The following is a 14,774-nucleotide window of genomic DNA, read 5'->3' on the forward strand; positions in this document are numbered from 1 at the left end:
TGATAATAAAAATAAATCAGCACCTCTTGGCGCGATTGGCGCCAAAATTGAACCAAAGCCTGTTTACATATGGATTCACATACATTCCAAATTTCAACCAGAACGTAGCATTACTTCTTGAGATAGGGCACTCACAATGGAAAAAAAGAACGGGCGATTGCGCTACCCCCCTTTTTAGCTGTTGACACCAAAATAAAATCAGCTCTTATACCTACTAAGGGCTACTTGCCGATAAATTTTTCTTTCATTTCGTTCATTATTTCTTGAGATACAGCAGTCACAATTGACGACAAAAAACGCTCTATATCTCAACCCCCGTTTGAGTTATTGACACCAAAATTGAATCAGCACCTGTTCCTGTTAATGGCTACATATGGACCAAATTTCGTTTGATTCCGCCAGTTACTTCCTGAGGAATAGCAATCACGCGTAACTCAAAAAACGTCCCATTGCTCCACCCCCCTTGGAGGAATTCGCGCCAAAAACCAATGGGCACAAGTTCACATAGGGGCACATACAGTGGCTCCCAAAAGTGTTCGTACACTTTGAAATTTTTTAGTAAAACCAAAATAACGGGAAACTGAATTCGAATATGAAGTCCAATATTTTTTTACATCATTCCTATGTCATTCTAAATAAAACCCTGTAGTTTTTAAAAAATATTGACGGATCTTCTTTTTGAAATGAGTCAAAAAACGAAAAGACAGAGAAATAATACGCCACAAAAATCATCGTACACTCAAACATTTTCGAATGTATTCGTGATTAAAACTATCATATGTCGTTTTTTTTTGTTATTTTTGCATTGTGTTGACCCTTAAAAGGCATTTGACTTGAATTTTTTGTTTTTTTATTCCTTATTATTGTGCTTATTACTTCAAAATGGCTGGTATTCGTAAAAAAACACAAACACTATTCGAAAATTTAATTTTTTAATCACAGTAGCGCTAAATTGGTTTGAAATGTCTCTAAATTAGTTATTTTATTCCATTCAATAGTAAAGTGCTTGATAAAATGCTTTAAAGAAAAGAATTGGACTGAAAATAAGGTAAGAAACGGTCAACCAGCAAAGTTGACAAAGCGTGATCGGATATTTACAGTTAAAAAATTTATGAAAAATACACATTTGAGTGCTGTAAAAGTTTCTGCAGAGTTAAATGAAAATTTTTACATTTAATTTTCCCCTAAAATTGTTCGCCAAGTTCTCTGATTAGCTGGATTAAATGGGACCTCTTCCCGCAGAAATTTTCTTGGCCGTGCAAAAAACAGAAAGCTTACGCTTTTCGTCGCAAAATCAATGATAAATAAGCTCAAAACGTCTGGGAATTACGTCGTACTTTCATATAAAAATAAATTCAACATTTTTGGTTAAATTGTTGTCTAATTGTAAGTAGAAGAAAAAATTAGGAACTTAATCTTAAGAACTTAGTTGGACCAGTTAATCAGGACGGTGAAAGAGTTCTTGTGTGAGGGTGCATATCAGCATTAGGACTTGGTAGTTTGGAATTTTTTGATGAAATAATGAATAATGCTGTTCGTTTAAATGTTTTAAAAACCAATTTTAAACTCTTAGCCAAAAATTTGGTTATCGGAAATTACTTTGTTTTTTATCAAGATAATGATAAGAAGCACACGGTTTTCAACGTTTTCCTCTAGTGCCTCAAAAATTGTCCTAAAGTTTAGAAAATACCCCTTCAATCTCCAGATTTGAACTTAATGTAACATATTTAGAGATATCTGGAGGCTAGATTACGAAAATACGGCTTTGAAACGAAAATAGAGCTAGAAACAGAAAGATTCGAAGTGTGCTTAAACACTTACTCAGAAATTACGCAAAAAAAGAAAGAAAAAAGAATGAAATCTATTACCAGACGTTTAAAAGGTGTTGTTGATACTGCATGATATTCTACTAATTAATAACTTAATCAAAAGTTAGATTATTCAATAATATATAGACATTTTATAAAGTGTACGAAGACTTTTGTGAGATAAAATTTCCGGCACTTTTTGGTTTTCGATTTTTTAAAAATTTAGTTTAAATATTTTTTAAAAACTTTTCATGTAGTTTTGTTAAAAATTGATCATAGATCTTATAATTAAATACCTATTCCGAAATATTAATTCTAACCAATGGATTGGGGCCTATTTCGTTGAAAGTCGTAGGTGTACGAAGACTTTTGGGAGCCACTGTATGTGTACCAAGTTTCGTTCGATTTCATGCGGTAGTTTGTGCTATAGAGCGGCCACAAAAAACTGGTCACACACACATACACACAGACATTTTCCAAAAATAGTCGAAATGGACTCAGCACACCTCAAAACGTTCGAATCCGTCAAAATTCGAAATTCGAAAATTTGCACGAATCCAATACTTTTTTCTATATATTAGACATAGAAGAAAGTAAAAAAGACAGCGATTACAAAATTAAAGCAAAATTATTCTTTAGGGAAAAATCCCTAACGAATAAAGGTTTATGTACTCTGTTGAGCAAAGGCGGATCCAGAAAATGTTCAAGGAGGGGGCGATTGTATTTTACTCTTGGGAACTTCAATTTCTAAAATTTTTGGAACAGGTGTACTTAACCCTATCGTAATTAAAGGTGTCCTACACTTGTGTTTCTTTTGAAAAATATCCAAGGGGAGCCCTTGAACCTTTCTTTAATATCATCTAAGATAGTGTAAAATTGAAGTTTGGAACTTAAATTAAAAAAAAAAAATCTTATAGAAAGTTCTGGTCCCTATTCCACAGTAAGAAGAGATGGTCTACGATTGCGTTTTCAAGACCTCCACTTTGGAACTTTAATATCGAAAATATACCTGAAGAAAAGTTCCTATATCTTGGCTCAAGGAGGTTGTATCCGTCCTTGCCGTTGAGTCACCTGTAGCGTGAATGAACGAGTCGATACCGTTGAGCATTGATGCATAGCAGTCTCGTACAATGTCCTATGTTATCTTATGCCAGTTACTGCAAGCGAGGCAATTATTCGACCAAACTCGTTGGCCGTTTAGCTTTCCGTTCTAAGCGATCCCAGATAGACTTGATGTGTGACAAATCCGAAGGTCGAGTAGGTCAGAGAAGATGTTAATGTGGAAGAAGTCCCTTGACACCTTTACTGTGTGTGACCGAGCATTATCCTGTTAAAAATTAGCTCGTGGTTGCCCAGGATCAAGTGCCAATACATGCGAATCACGCATATCACAAACGTACTGTTTGGATACCATGGGTTTATGGATAAATAATAGGGTGATGACCATGCATCGTATGCTAAGAAAGCAATCGTATACTCTTATGGAGACCCCGTTGAAAACGCTTGAATAGTCCCTTTGCTTTTCAGCGGCATATCGAACCCACAGCTGGGGTAATGTTATGGGGTGCTATAGTAGTATACGAGACATTATCACTCCTAAATTGTTCTACTGCACCATGGTCCATTTGTGGCATGCTTCAGTCACATGTGTAGGCACACGTGGCAAGGTTCCTAGGAACTATTTTTCAACAGCACAATGCTCTTCATAGACAGTATGGTTGTCAGAGAAATTCTTCTTACACATTATATCCATATCCAGCCAGTTTGATCGTCTAATTTGTCCCAAATTGAGCATGTCTGGGATCGTTTGGGACAGTAGTTGGAGAGCCTGTAAGTTTGATCGAATTAGTAGCGCGTTTACAATATTTCTGGTGCGAGATGACGAAGGATATTGCACGAGATTTTTCTGCCTCAATGCTCACCTGTATCGCCTCATACATTAATGCTAGAGGATGCTCATGGTCAACCGAGTACTAAAAATTCGTTAACGTGGAATTATTTTTCTGTAATAAATATCATTTTGCATACATTTTGTAATCCCTTTCTTTTATTAATGTTGTCCTTATTATGTAAAATTTCGTTTCATTCTGATAACTTCTTCTTGGTGCGTCGAGTTTTTGTAATAGAGAGCACTTTTTTTGGGAAATTTCTTTTATCAGGTTAAAAGCACTCCTTTTAGTTCATATTTTATAAAGAAACGCTACAGCTTGTACTATAAATAGGGCTCTGAGTTTAAAAAATTAACATAGTACATATTAAATAAATTTATTTCGGAACTTTACATTTCGTTGATTAAATAAGGAATAGTATTTTATCTTTTAATCTCTTTTGATCGATGGACTTGAGAGGAACACATCAACTCCTACTCAATTGATGCTCAAGTTTATTTTTAAATAATGCAGAAAGCAGTTTCGACCAATATTAAAAGCGCGTTCAAGCAAAAGTTAAGTAGACGCTGAATCATGTATAATTAATTGATTTCAAGAAATTCATATCAATGCCGTAATTCAAGTGAATAAACTAAATTCACATAAGTGTTTTAAATGTCAGGTACTTTCACATGCGAAAAATTATTGACGCAATTTATTATCGCATAAGAGATCCCATTTTCGTTTGCTTAAACAATATTTCAAACTGTTATTTTAAAACAATGACTATGATTTTTTGAGTACATAGGGCATGAGTTTTATTTGGTGCTCCACTTTCCTTTCACTTTTTGATATAGTTATGTAAAAAATATATTTCTATACTTACCAGATTGTAAATTTAAGGAGTTTGTTTCTCTAGATTTACAATTTCAGTTCTGCTATAGTAGTAAAAGAAATTACTTTATTTTTTAAAACTTAAGCGACAAATTTGGTGTTCCTCAAATGTTGGTGCCTTGGGCCCATGACCCATGTGCCCATGCCTTAATTTGGGCACGGTTCAAAAATATGTTACATGAAAAATGTAATATGAATGCAAAAAACAGTTTCTTGTTTGTCCAGTGGACCAACTACATCATCTAATGAAACCTGTCAGTTGTTGGCAGTAGTTTTCTTAAACAAAAACATGTACTTGTACTGCTTTGAATACGTGTGGAGTTAATTTTTGAGTTTCGCTGTATGGGCATTGGGAAACATTTCACTTGCATGCAAATAAGTCAAATTCGTTTATATTTATGTTAGATTTGAGAAGTCACGAGGGGGTGCGGCAAGCAATCTTTATTTGTTCTTGGCCTGCTTTTCCGTTAAAATAAAAAGAATGGGAGAGAAGACGCTTCTGTACCGTAAAAATAAATCGTAAAAGAGTGAAAAATTGATTCCACAGTACAAAAAATTTGAGCATAAAAAAACAAAAAACGGGCTGTGACAGGGGGATAATCGTCAATAATCTCCTGTCCAATTTTCCTTAATCACCCTGCCTTTGGGCAGTCATTCCCACGTTTCGTTAGTTTTCACTTGAATTATTTTTTCATGCAGTAAAAAAAAAAGTCATATGCATATCCTAATCTATGAAGAGGATTTGCTTCAAAAATTTTTGTCGAAAAGGGAACCTGACGCACTAAAAGGGCTTTTTTTTGAATATTTTACGGCTTTCTTTCTTTTTTTTTAAAGCCTTTAGGAAATGGCCTGCGAGAAATGTAGAGAGAGTATTTATTTTTGAAAATGCAATAACCACTAAAAATGTTTTTAGCACCAGGAAATAGAAAAATTTACAGAGAATCTGGATTAGTTTGTAGCATGTGCACTGTAGTTATCTGTTCCTACTGAATATATAATCGATTACAAAGCTAATTATCTAAATTCTTCAACAGGTACAGTCTTTAGTAACTCTTTACTTGAACACTGTTTAAACTGGAAACACATGAACTCTATCAAGTAATCAGTAGTGCACAGTATGAAGTGAGAAGCATAATAATTTTTATTTTGAAGTTATTATACCTAGGTTGCATTCTTATCAAAATGAGAGCATGAATTTTGAAATTTCAAATAACGACATATTTGGGAAATTCCACGGCGCATTATTGCCGCACAAAACTCCCTGCAAAAAGACTTCAAATATGTTAGATTCTTGCTTCATTGCATGCTTTATGACGAAGAGCCTGGACTTCACTCCTACGCAACGTGAATTAAATTTTGAATCTTTCAATACACAATATTTAAATAATTTCTTTTACTCAATAGTTGACGTATCTCATAAGATAAGTCCGTCACTGAGCCAAAATACGTAGGTCAGACAGAAAGTTAGTTGCACCACTTCGTAAAGATGTTCCGTCTAAGACTATATTTTGATGACACTGCTTGGAAAAACTTCAGACATGTACCTTTATAGCAGGTTCCTCAAGGCAAGTTTATTTTTTCTGATAATCAGTCGCAAACATGTCTCAACAGCTACAAGTAGCACCCAAATTTTAAATGCGTGCAGTGATCCATTTTTTGAGGACAAAAAGGTGCAACTGCACTGAAATTTATGGGCAGTTGCATGAATCACAATGCAGTGTTCAGAAATTCAAGCTATCGCGACATGGTGCAACATGTTTGAGAATAGACGTACAGATATTGATGACGCTGAGCGCGTGGGAGGACCATTTACTGCACGGTGGAAAGTTTGAGATCACCCTCCTTAAAGCCAGAACCTTTCATCTCTTGACTTTTATGTTTTTGGTCCCATGAAATGAGAACTTAAAAATCGACGATACCATTTGGATGACAAAGTGAAAGCTGAAACCCAACAATGGTTATCGGACATTTGATGGGAATACTTTGCGGAAGGCATCAAAAAACTTGTACCACGCCTCGACAAATGCTTAAATAATGGAGGTGGTTTCGTTGAAAAGTAGATTTTGGAGGGAACTTGAATATAACAATAAAGTTATTGTAAAAGTTTAATCCTGTTTTATTTTCTGGAGCAGTGCAACTAACTTTTCGACGAACCCTCGCATATTATTTCAAAATTGTTTGCAGAAATCTTTACAATTTTTTTTAAAGATTTTATAGAATTTAACACTATGTTCTTCACTAAGTTAATACAGTGAAGCAAGAATCTATCATATTCGGATACTTTGCTTGATTTTTTGTGTAACATATGAGTTGTCCATTTGTAATCAGAATTAAAATTTATCTTTGCATGCCATTTTTCATGCACATTTTTGTTACCATTGCTTTACCCTCAGATTCTGAAAAATCCACCACGTTATATGAAAAATATTCTTCATATTTCTGTCTATAATGTCAAAACTACTTTAGAGAAGGCAATGTTGGATTTTTATACAAAACAATATGCATAAACTGATCAAATAAAAATGTTTTGCGCAAAAGAAAATTTTTATCCCGTTTTGTCACGAGTTATGAAATTTTTGGAACAACAACCTTAATTTTAAGGGAACAATATTTTTATCGTTTAGATATCTATAGTTTCGGTGAAAAATGGTAACTATCTTCTTTTTCTACGCTTGAAAATACATTTGACTGCCGGTTTACGGGACATATACTATTACTGAATGTATAAAGATTTGCCTTTTTTGTAAAAGTACGAAATATTTATCAAATCGAGTTTATGTTTTATCTTATTTGAAACTAACGTATTGTGACCGATTATGTATTACTTTTTTCAATTCAATTATTTTCATAATTTATACAGACGATTTAGCTGTTGTTGTTGCTGATACCACTCGGTAAATCGAGCCAGAGTAGCAATTGCTAGTCAATTTAAGGTTCCAGCACCATTTTGATGGAAGTCCAAATTGGATCAGACAGCACACGATAGATGGAAGCACCATCTATCAACATTTCGAAATTTAGAACCTAACCAGAAGTCGAACAACTCCAGGCCCAGCACCCCCAGTGGCATTGATTCTCTTAGAGGACTTAGGGAACACGACGTATTTAACATACCCCAGTCATCATCAATGAAAACGGAGGATCTTCAACCGGCTGGTAAAGAGCCCGGAACTCTCCAGTAAAAGAGCCCGATAAGGCCACCATGGTTCACCAATTGTAATTTTTAGACTGTAAAGGAACTTTAGTACGGCACACAGGAAATAGTTTTTAATCTGTCAAAACAGTGTACCTGAATTGTGTGTACTTTTTTTATAAACGTTTTAACGATTTTTGCTTTCTTTCTTTAAAAAATGTTTTTTAAACTCTTACCCTTTCAATCTCACTATATTTGAATATCACTACATTTGAAAGGAAAAAAAAATCTTGTTAGCGAATTTCAGGAGTATTTTTCCATTTCAGTTTCCTATTTTAAAAGTCAAATGTATCAGATTTACATTTAAGGCAAACCTTTTAACGAAATAAATTTTTGCGGTAATTTCTTTTTCTTCACTCCTTTAAAATCACGAATCAAAATTTTATCTCAGAAAATGCATAATTCACTGACGTTTTTAAATGTAAATTGAAGTTGAATATTCTTGTTACGAGAGAAATTTTTCCATTTGGAAGCACTTTTGCTTAATGTAGTTTCATTACAAAGGTAAATTTTTTTTTCCTTCAATCTGAAACTTTTGCACAGAAGTCAAATTTGTTAGATATACGAAAGTGTGTTACGTTGCGATGTAGAAATAAATCTTTCAGTTATGAAATTTTCCACATTTAGTTTTGGACAGAATGTATGCACATCGAAACAACTTTTTAACGGTTAGAATTTATTTTATAAATGCAAATTTTAAGCGATATATTTACATACATTTAGTAAGGAAGCGATAAGAACATTTTTGACTAATTTAAATTTTAACGCAATTTGAAAGCCTCACCTTTTTTGAAAAGATATTTCTTTAAGGCTTATAAGTTAACTGTATATATATATATATATATATATATATATATATATATATATATATATATATATATATATATATATATATATATATATATATATATACGTGAAACCTCCCTTAACGGACACTCCCGAATAACGGACACCTCTAATTAACGGACATTTTTGCAAGTCCCAGTCCCTCAATATAGGCCATTCCATGTAATTCACTCTGAATAACGGACACTCCGAATAACGGACAGTTATTTCACAAAAAATTTCCCTTGCGATCGTAGCACTTCCGGGTTTTTTTCTTTTCACAGAATATAGTAACTGCTTGCCTTACAAAGCTTTTCATCCTCCACAACTGATATTCCCCCCCCCCCCCCCAGTCATTTCCTTATCACTGCTTCTTGGAATTAAAAGGGTGGTAATGGGCAGAGGCAGCGATTGGGGCTTAAAAGTTGGGGGCAGAAAAAAAAAACTAAAAGACACGGTACTTTTTGCGAGCAGCAAAAAATGAAAAAGAAAAAAAAAGTCATAATTTTGTTACGGCTAGTTTTGAGAGTATTGAAGCAGATAAGTGAAAACTGATGTCAGTCTAACAATTAACGTACGTTTTTCTTAAGATTTTAATGAATTTTGTACACAATAACTATTCAAAAGTTAAGATAAAAAGGGGGAAACTGGATGCTTTTTCTAACTGGGACTCTCGGGAGATGCAATTGAGCAGACCGGCGCCGGTAGTAGTCGGCTTTATGGCGCCGTGGTTTCGTTGGGTTGTTTAATTTTTAGATATGAAAAAGATTTGCCCATATTCAAGGTCATATTGCCAACTGTCAATAATGCAATAGTGATACTCCAGATAAAATAAATAAATTAACCATAAAAAGTAGAGAATTTTCAGAAGCACTGAAATACAGTAAAGAATTGAAAAACTTTTTCCTGAGCAAAGGGGACACCGAAAGACTTGCTAAGGCTTATTTATATTAAAAAAGGATTTAAATATTTATATTGAGAAACAGCCTTGTAACGCAAAAAAGAGATGTCAAACTGTTTTAACTGATTACTTTAATTGATTAAATGCTTTTTAAAACAAGTGTGTGCTGTCAGTATACCTTTATTAAGAAAAAACAAATTAATTACTCTTGACGTAAAATGTAGTAAACCTTTCGCAATTGTTTCGATTGTGTTCTACAAAGGGCACAACAGCCCATTTTGAAAAAGCTAAATTAAGTAGTTCCTCCTAATAGCGGACACCTCCCAATAACGGACAAAACTTTTAGTCCCTTGACTGTCCGCTATTCGGAGGTTTCACTGTATATATATATATATATATATATATATATATATATATATAGGGTTGCAGTTTTATTGCAACCACTTTCCACATCCTCGATTTCCTCTCGGAATCAGTTATTTTATTCATATGGGAAAATTTTTATTCAGCATGTGATTGCGCTTCGGACAACTTCTACACACAAGACCAATGATCAGAACTAATTTCTACCAGTGAAAGAAATGCTTCTACAGGGAAGACACTTTATATGTGGGGAAAATACTTTAATACTTCGAGACTTTTTTTTTTTAAGTAAAAGCTGCTTTCTAATAGAGAAAGAGAAACTTCATTTATGAGCATTAATTGTATTACAGCTCAAAATATTAACATTTGTTCACTTTTCAACATAGTCACCACTAACATTATAACATCTGTCAAACCACGACGCCAGTTTTTGGAACCCACCGTCAAAGAACTCTGACACATGACCGTTAAACCCCAGTTAATAACAGGTTCTTTCAATATTTTATCATTTTCCAAACGTTTTCCACCGAAAAATTCATTTAATTTTGGAAAAAAGATGAAAGTCTGATGGGGCTAAGTCAGGGCTGTATGGTGGCTAAATCACAGCTAAGAAATACTTCACTGCTATCATGCTGTCAAACAGATACTTTACTACTTTCACAATGTGCGTGCAAATACGAACCGCAATCAAGAGCAGCGACATGCAATTCTAACTACAAAACACAATCACTTAATTTCTGGTAATAAAATAAGAGTGTTTTACTGCTCAGCAAATATAAATTTATAATGAAGAATACTTACCCCAGCCAATAGCAACATACGTTTTAAACTGAATTTTATCAATAGAAAACGTCTCCACCACCAACATATACAGATAAAGACCTTCTACAAACATCCAGAAAAAATTGGTAGCCATTAAATATGTGAGCAAAATCACCAAGAAGCAAGCAACCTAAAGATTTAAAAGGGGAAAAAGAGAAAAAAATCTTTTAGAAAACTTGAAATGGATGTCTTTTTATTTAAAAAGGACCTAATTTCAGCAAGATGACAGTACTAGTTTCCTAAAGGTGCAACATCGATGAAAAGCATCAGTGCGCAAAATTAAAACACTAATGAAAAGCACCGAATAGCTCGTTACTGCACTTAGGCACTTAAGTTTTGCCCTCGTTTGAGCTCTTCAGCCAGAGACAGACTATCAGACCTGAAGGGAAAACATCTGATTAATAAGCTCTGTATAGGGTAAATGACTGGTTTCGAGCTTGGTTAAGTTTTTTTTTCTTTCAAATTTGGATTTTTATTGAATTGTGATCATTTGAAATGTGCAGTTCTAGTTTATAGAGAAAAAACTAACTCTCATGGTGTTCGAACTTACATATTGTACCTTTACAGCTGCGAAATTTTTGTTAATTTTTAACTGTGACTTATATATTTTTACATAAATTAGAGTATAATGGTCAGAAAAGTTATCATCACACTTGCTTAGTTATGGGCATGCTAAAACCTAGTAATGATTACTATAGCTAAACTCAATTATTTTTGAGAAAATACCAAAAAAAAAGGAATTCAACAGTATTAAAACTTATTTTTTCTTAAAATGTAATCAAATTTCAACTTACGGATTCGCGCAGCATAAGCATTAAATAACAGAATTTTTACAAAAATACTAAGCACTTTTCATAATTCACTCAATAGAACAATATTCAATTATTCATGTATTTCAATTATTCCAAGAAAATGTCTCCAAAAACGAGGAAAAGTGCGGCTCAAGTCAGGAAGAGAATTTTTTTATCATTATCTAACTTTCTGTCATAAATTTGAGTTTTCAAACATGCATATTTTTCTGGGAAAATTTGGTTTGAAATGATTTGAGCCGCATTTTTCCTCGTTTGTGGAGTCATTTTCTTAGAATAATTGAAAACTACAGGAATACTTAAAATGTCCTTTCTGACTCAGAAAAGTCATTTTGTCCTTTTGAGTGTATTATGAAAAATGCTTAGTATTTGAAAAAAAAAAAAAAAAATATGTTTTATTCTTTTTAATTTTATGTATTTCAGAAATAGAATTATGTTATCCTCATGAAACTTCACCTTATTTTCTCATATAAATGCTACGTACCAAAAGGAAAAAAAATCTATATACGTGTCTAAAACTTTAAGCATTTGGCAATAAAAATTAAACTTTGTTCCCCTTTAGGATTTGTTTGTGTGCTAATTTAGTTAGAACCATTTAAATATTAAAGGTTTGAGAAACTAATTCACATTTCATAACATACAAGTTACTCGTGATAAAGATCCCTATATGTGTTTTTAATTAGCCCCGTTTTCGATTATTGGCATAGATGAGGATAAAAATCCTAAGAAAGCAATGGTAGATTTCACGAATTTTTCATGAATTTTCTCCAGAGAAGCCTTGATTCAAAATTTTTATTATGATTACTATTGATACTGCAGTTGTAAGGCAGCAAAATTTGTAACAATAGGCTTTATATTTACGCATTTAATAGGAATATTACATGAAATTTGCTGTTGCCCGTCCTAACCGAGAGAATAATGTTGTTTTTTAATTGAATTTTTTAGCGTTACCTTAAGATTAAGCAAATCATTTAGTGAAATCCCGAAGTCTAAGTGGTTAAATTGCTGAGATATAAGCAAAAGTAGGCCTCAGATAATTCCGTGATAATCAGGCCAAGTATAATAAAAGTGCTTAAAAATGGATAATAATAACAGACAAATCGTTTTTGAAAGGTAAATCAGAGTAAAAACACCAAAAATAAATAGTTATATTCTCCTGTTAAATTTTGCATTTATTGTCTGACAAATATAGATTCTGTTTTAGCGTCAATTCTAAATACACTCCTGTTTGTGAAAATTACAACACCACAAAGGATTTACGCGAGTGAGCTGAAAATTGCAGGAAATGTAAAGTAGGGCATGATATGCAAATGATTAGAATTGCAGACCGGTAGCGCATGCGTATGCTGAACAGTGCCCTCTGAACGGCGGATCGAACCGAATATAAATAGATGGCTGTAGCGAGGCGTGTATGATTATCGGTGGTTATATGCTAGAGTAAACGTTAACTGAATCTTTACTATGCCTCTTCGACGAAAGAAAGCGAAATTTGAACAAATTTTAGAGTTAGAACGAGGCAGAATCGTCGGCCAAAAGTAATGTCATGAAAAAAAAAAATCATAAAATTACTTTGATGTAAAAAAAAGGCCATACCTTTGCTGTAATAGGATTCGGATTCGATTGTAGGGTAGCAGTGAGTATCCACGTCAAATCGATGAGCAAATAAGTTACCATTAAGTTCGTATGAATAGTGTTCCTGAGGCACCTTAAATCCCTAAAAATATTGATAAACAGTAAGCAATTACGATTTTCAACAAAAACTAAAATTCGTAATATGATATGTTATGAAAGCAAACTACCAATTAACGTTTTAGAAAACTAATTTTTATAACGTGTAAAAAAATTTTAAGGCTTAGAGCGCAATATTTCATATTATGTGTTAGACCCGATCTTTTGAAATACTTGGCTTACAGAATTTGTGTTTTTCGTACTAGAGCATTCTGTTCCATAATTTATGGTAAATCCTTACGTATATATTTTGGGTGGCAGCAGCTTTCAGTTCAACCTAATCCAAAAACTTAGAAAATAAATTAAGAGGGAATCAATTTGAGAAAAGTGTTTAGTTATAAAAATTGTTACAGTATCTGAAACATTGCAAAATGTTTCAAGTGAAACAGAAATAGTTTTTGGAATTTAGTATTTCAACTTTATAGCTGGTTTAATAGAACCAACCAATTTTCTTTCTTATTGAAAATAACCAAAATAAAAACAAAACTCTTTAAAATTAAAATAAAAAATAATATAAAATCATCTCATATTTTGAAGCACAATAAAAAAATATTTCCTTTCTAAATCATTAGATTTTTTACTTTGTGTCGCACAGAAAAAAAAAGTGAAAAATTTCCTTTTTTTGATTGTGCAAAATTGCCAAAAATATAAATTAATATTACAAGTAATCATTGTAAAATATATTGTGTTTTCTTCAAGTACGAGTACTATAATTTTCAAGACGAATTTCCAATTTGTTCGTTTTGAAAAAGGTAAGTAATTATAACTGTTTCACTTTGCTCCACATTCCTTTGCATGCCCCGTGAGAACAAAGATATTAAAATAGACCACTGTCAACTTTCTGTGCGCCCTATTGTACATAAATTTTTCGTTTTTATACAAATCTAAATACTGCAAATTTTTGTTTGGAAATATTTTTCTTAATTCCATCACTTCCCCTGTCAATTTCCAGCCGTATTTCATTAAGCAAATGGACTTGATACAGCGAAGTAATTGGTTATAATCAGAAACAGAGTAGGCTATATGGGCTTTCTTTCAATGAATTTACTTGATTTGAAATATTTGTTTGTTTAGTAGTGGTTTAGTACATCATAAACTTTAAGTACTGCGTCGTCCAAAAACGGGCTAACCCGTTTTTGGACCACCCCCGTCATCTGTAGCCAGTTTTTAGACCACGCTGTTTTTGACATTTGAAAGTTTTGACTTTTTTTAATGACGTTTGTGGGTCCATTGAAGGCTCACTACAGTGGGGAAATAAAGAAATGGTTAAGACATTATATAACCGTCCTGTCATTACTACTGATATGATGGAGCTCTTTGGAAAAGCGCACATGAAAGTTCAAACTGGAGCGATTGCTCTGAATGACTTTAAAACAGCTGGTATATACCTTCTTGACGAACATATTTTTTTTCAGATGGTGACATTGTTGAGTTCGGTGCAACTTCAAACTCTCTTTAAATGACGACACAGTTCTTGAGAAAACACAGGAGATTTATTTACAACTACGTACAAGAAATATCGTTAACAACTGCTAAATTAACTATAGCAATTTGACAAATATC

The 14,774-nt window shown here is 33.1% G+C and overlaps 1 protein-coding gene across 1 annotated transcript in view; it reads right to left on the reverse strand.

Moving 5' to 3' along the window:
• Positions 1-14,774, reverse strand: part of LOC129221384 (diuretic hormone receptor-like) — a 165,390-nt gene that overhangs the window by 14,727 nt on the left and 135,889 nt on the right. The window contains exons 6-7 of the mRNA XM_054855853.1: positions 13,077-13,197; positions 10,654-10,804 (exon numbers count right to left, since the gene is read on the reverse strand). Coding sequence (XP_054711828.1) covers positions 10,654-10,804; positions 13,077-13,197 — 272 coding nt within the window. The remainder of the gene's footprint in view (positions 1-10,653; positions 10,805-13,076; positions 13,198-14,774) is intronic.

This window comes from Uloborus diversus, chromosome 4 (genome assembly GCF_026930045.1).
Source record: "Uloborus diversus isolate 005 chromosome 4, Udiv.v.3.1, whole genome shotgun sequence".
In the NCBI taxonomy this organism is placed as follows: domain Eukaryota; kingdom Metazoa; phylum Arthropoda; class Arachnida; order Araneae; family Uloboridae; genus Uloborus; species Uloborus diversus.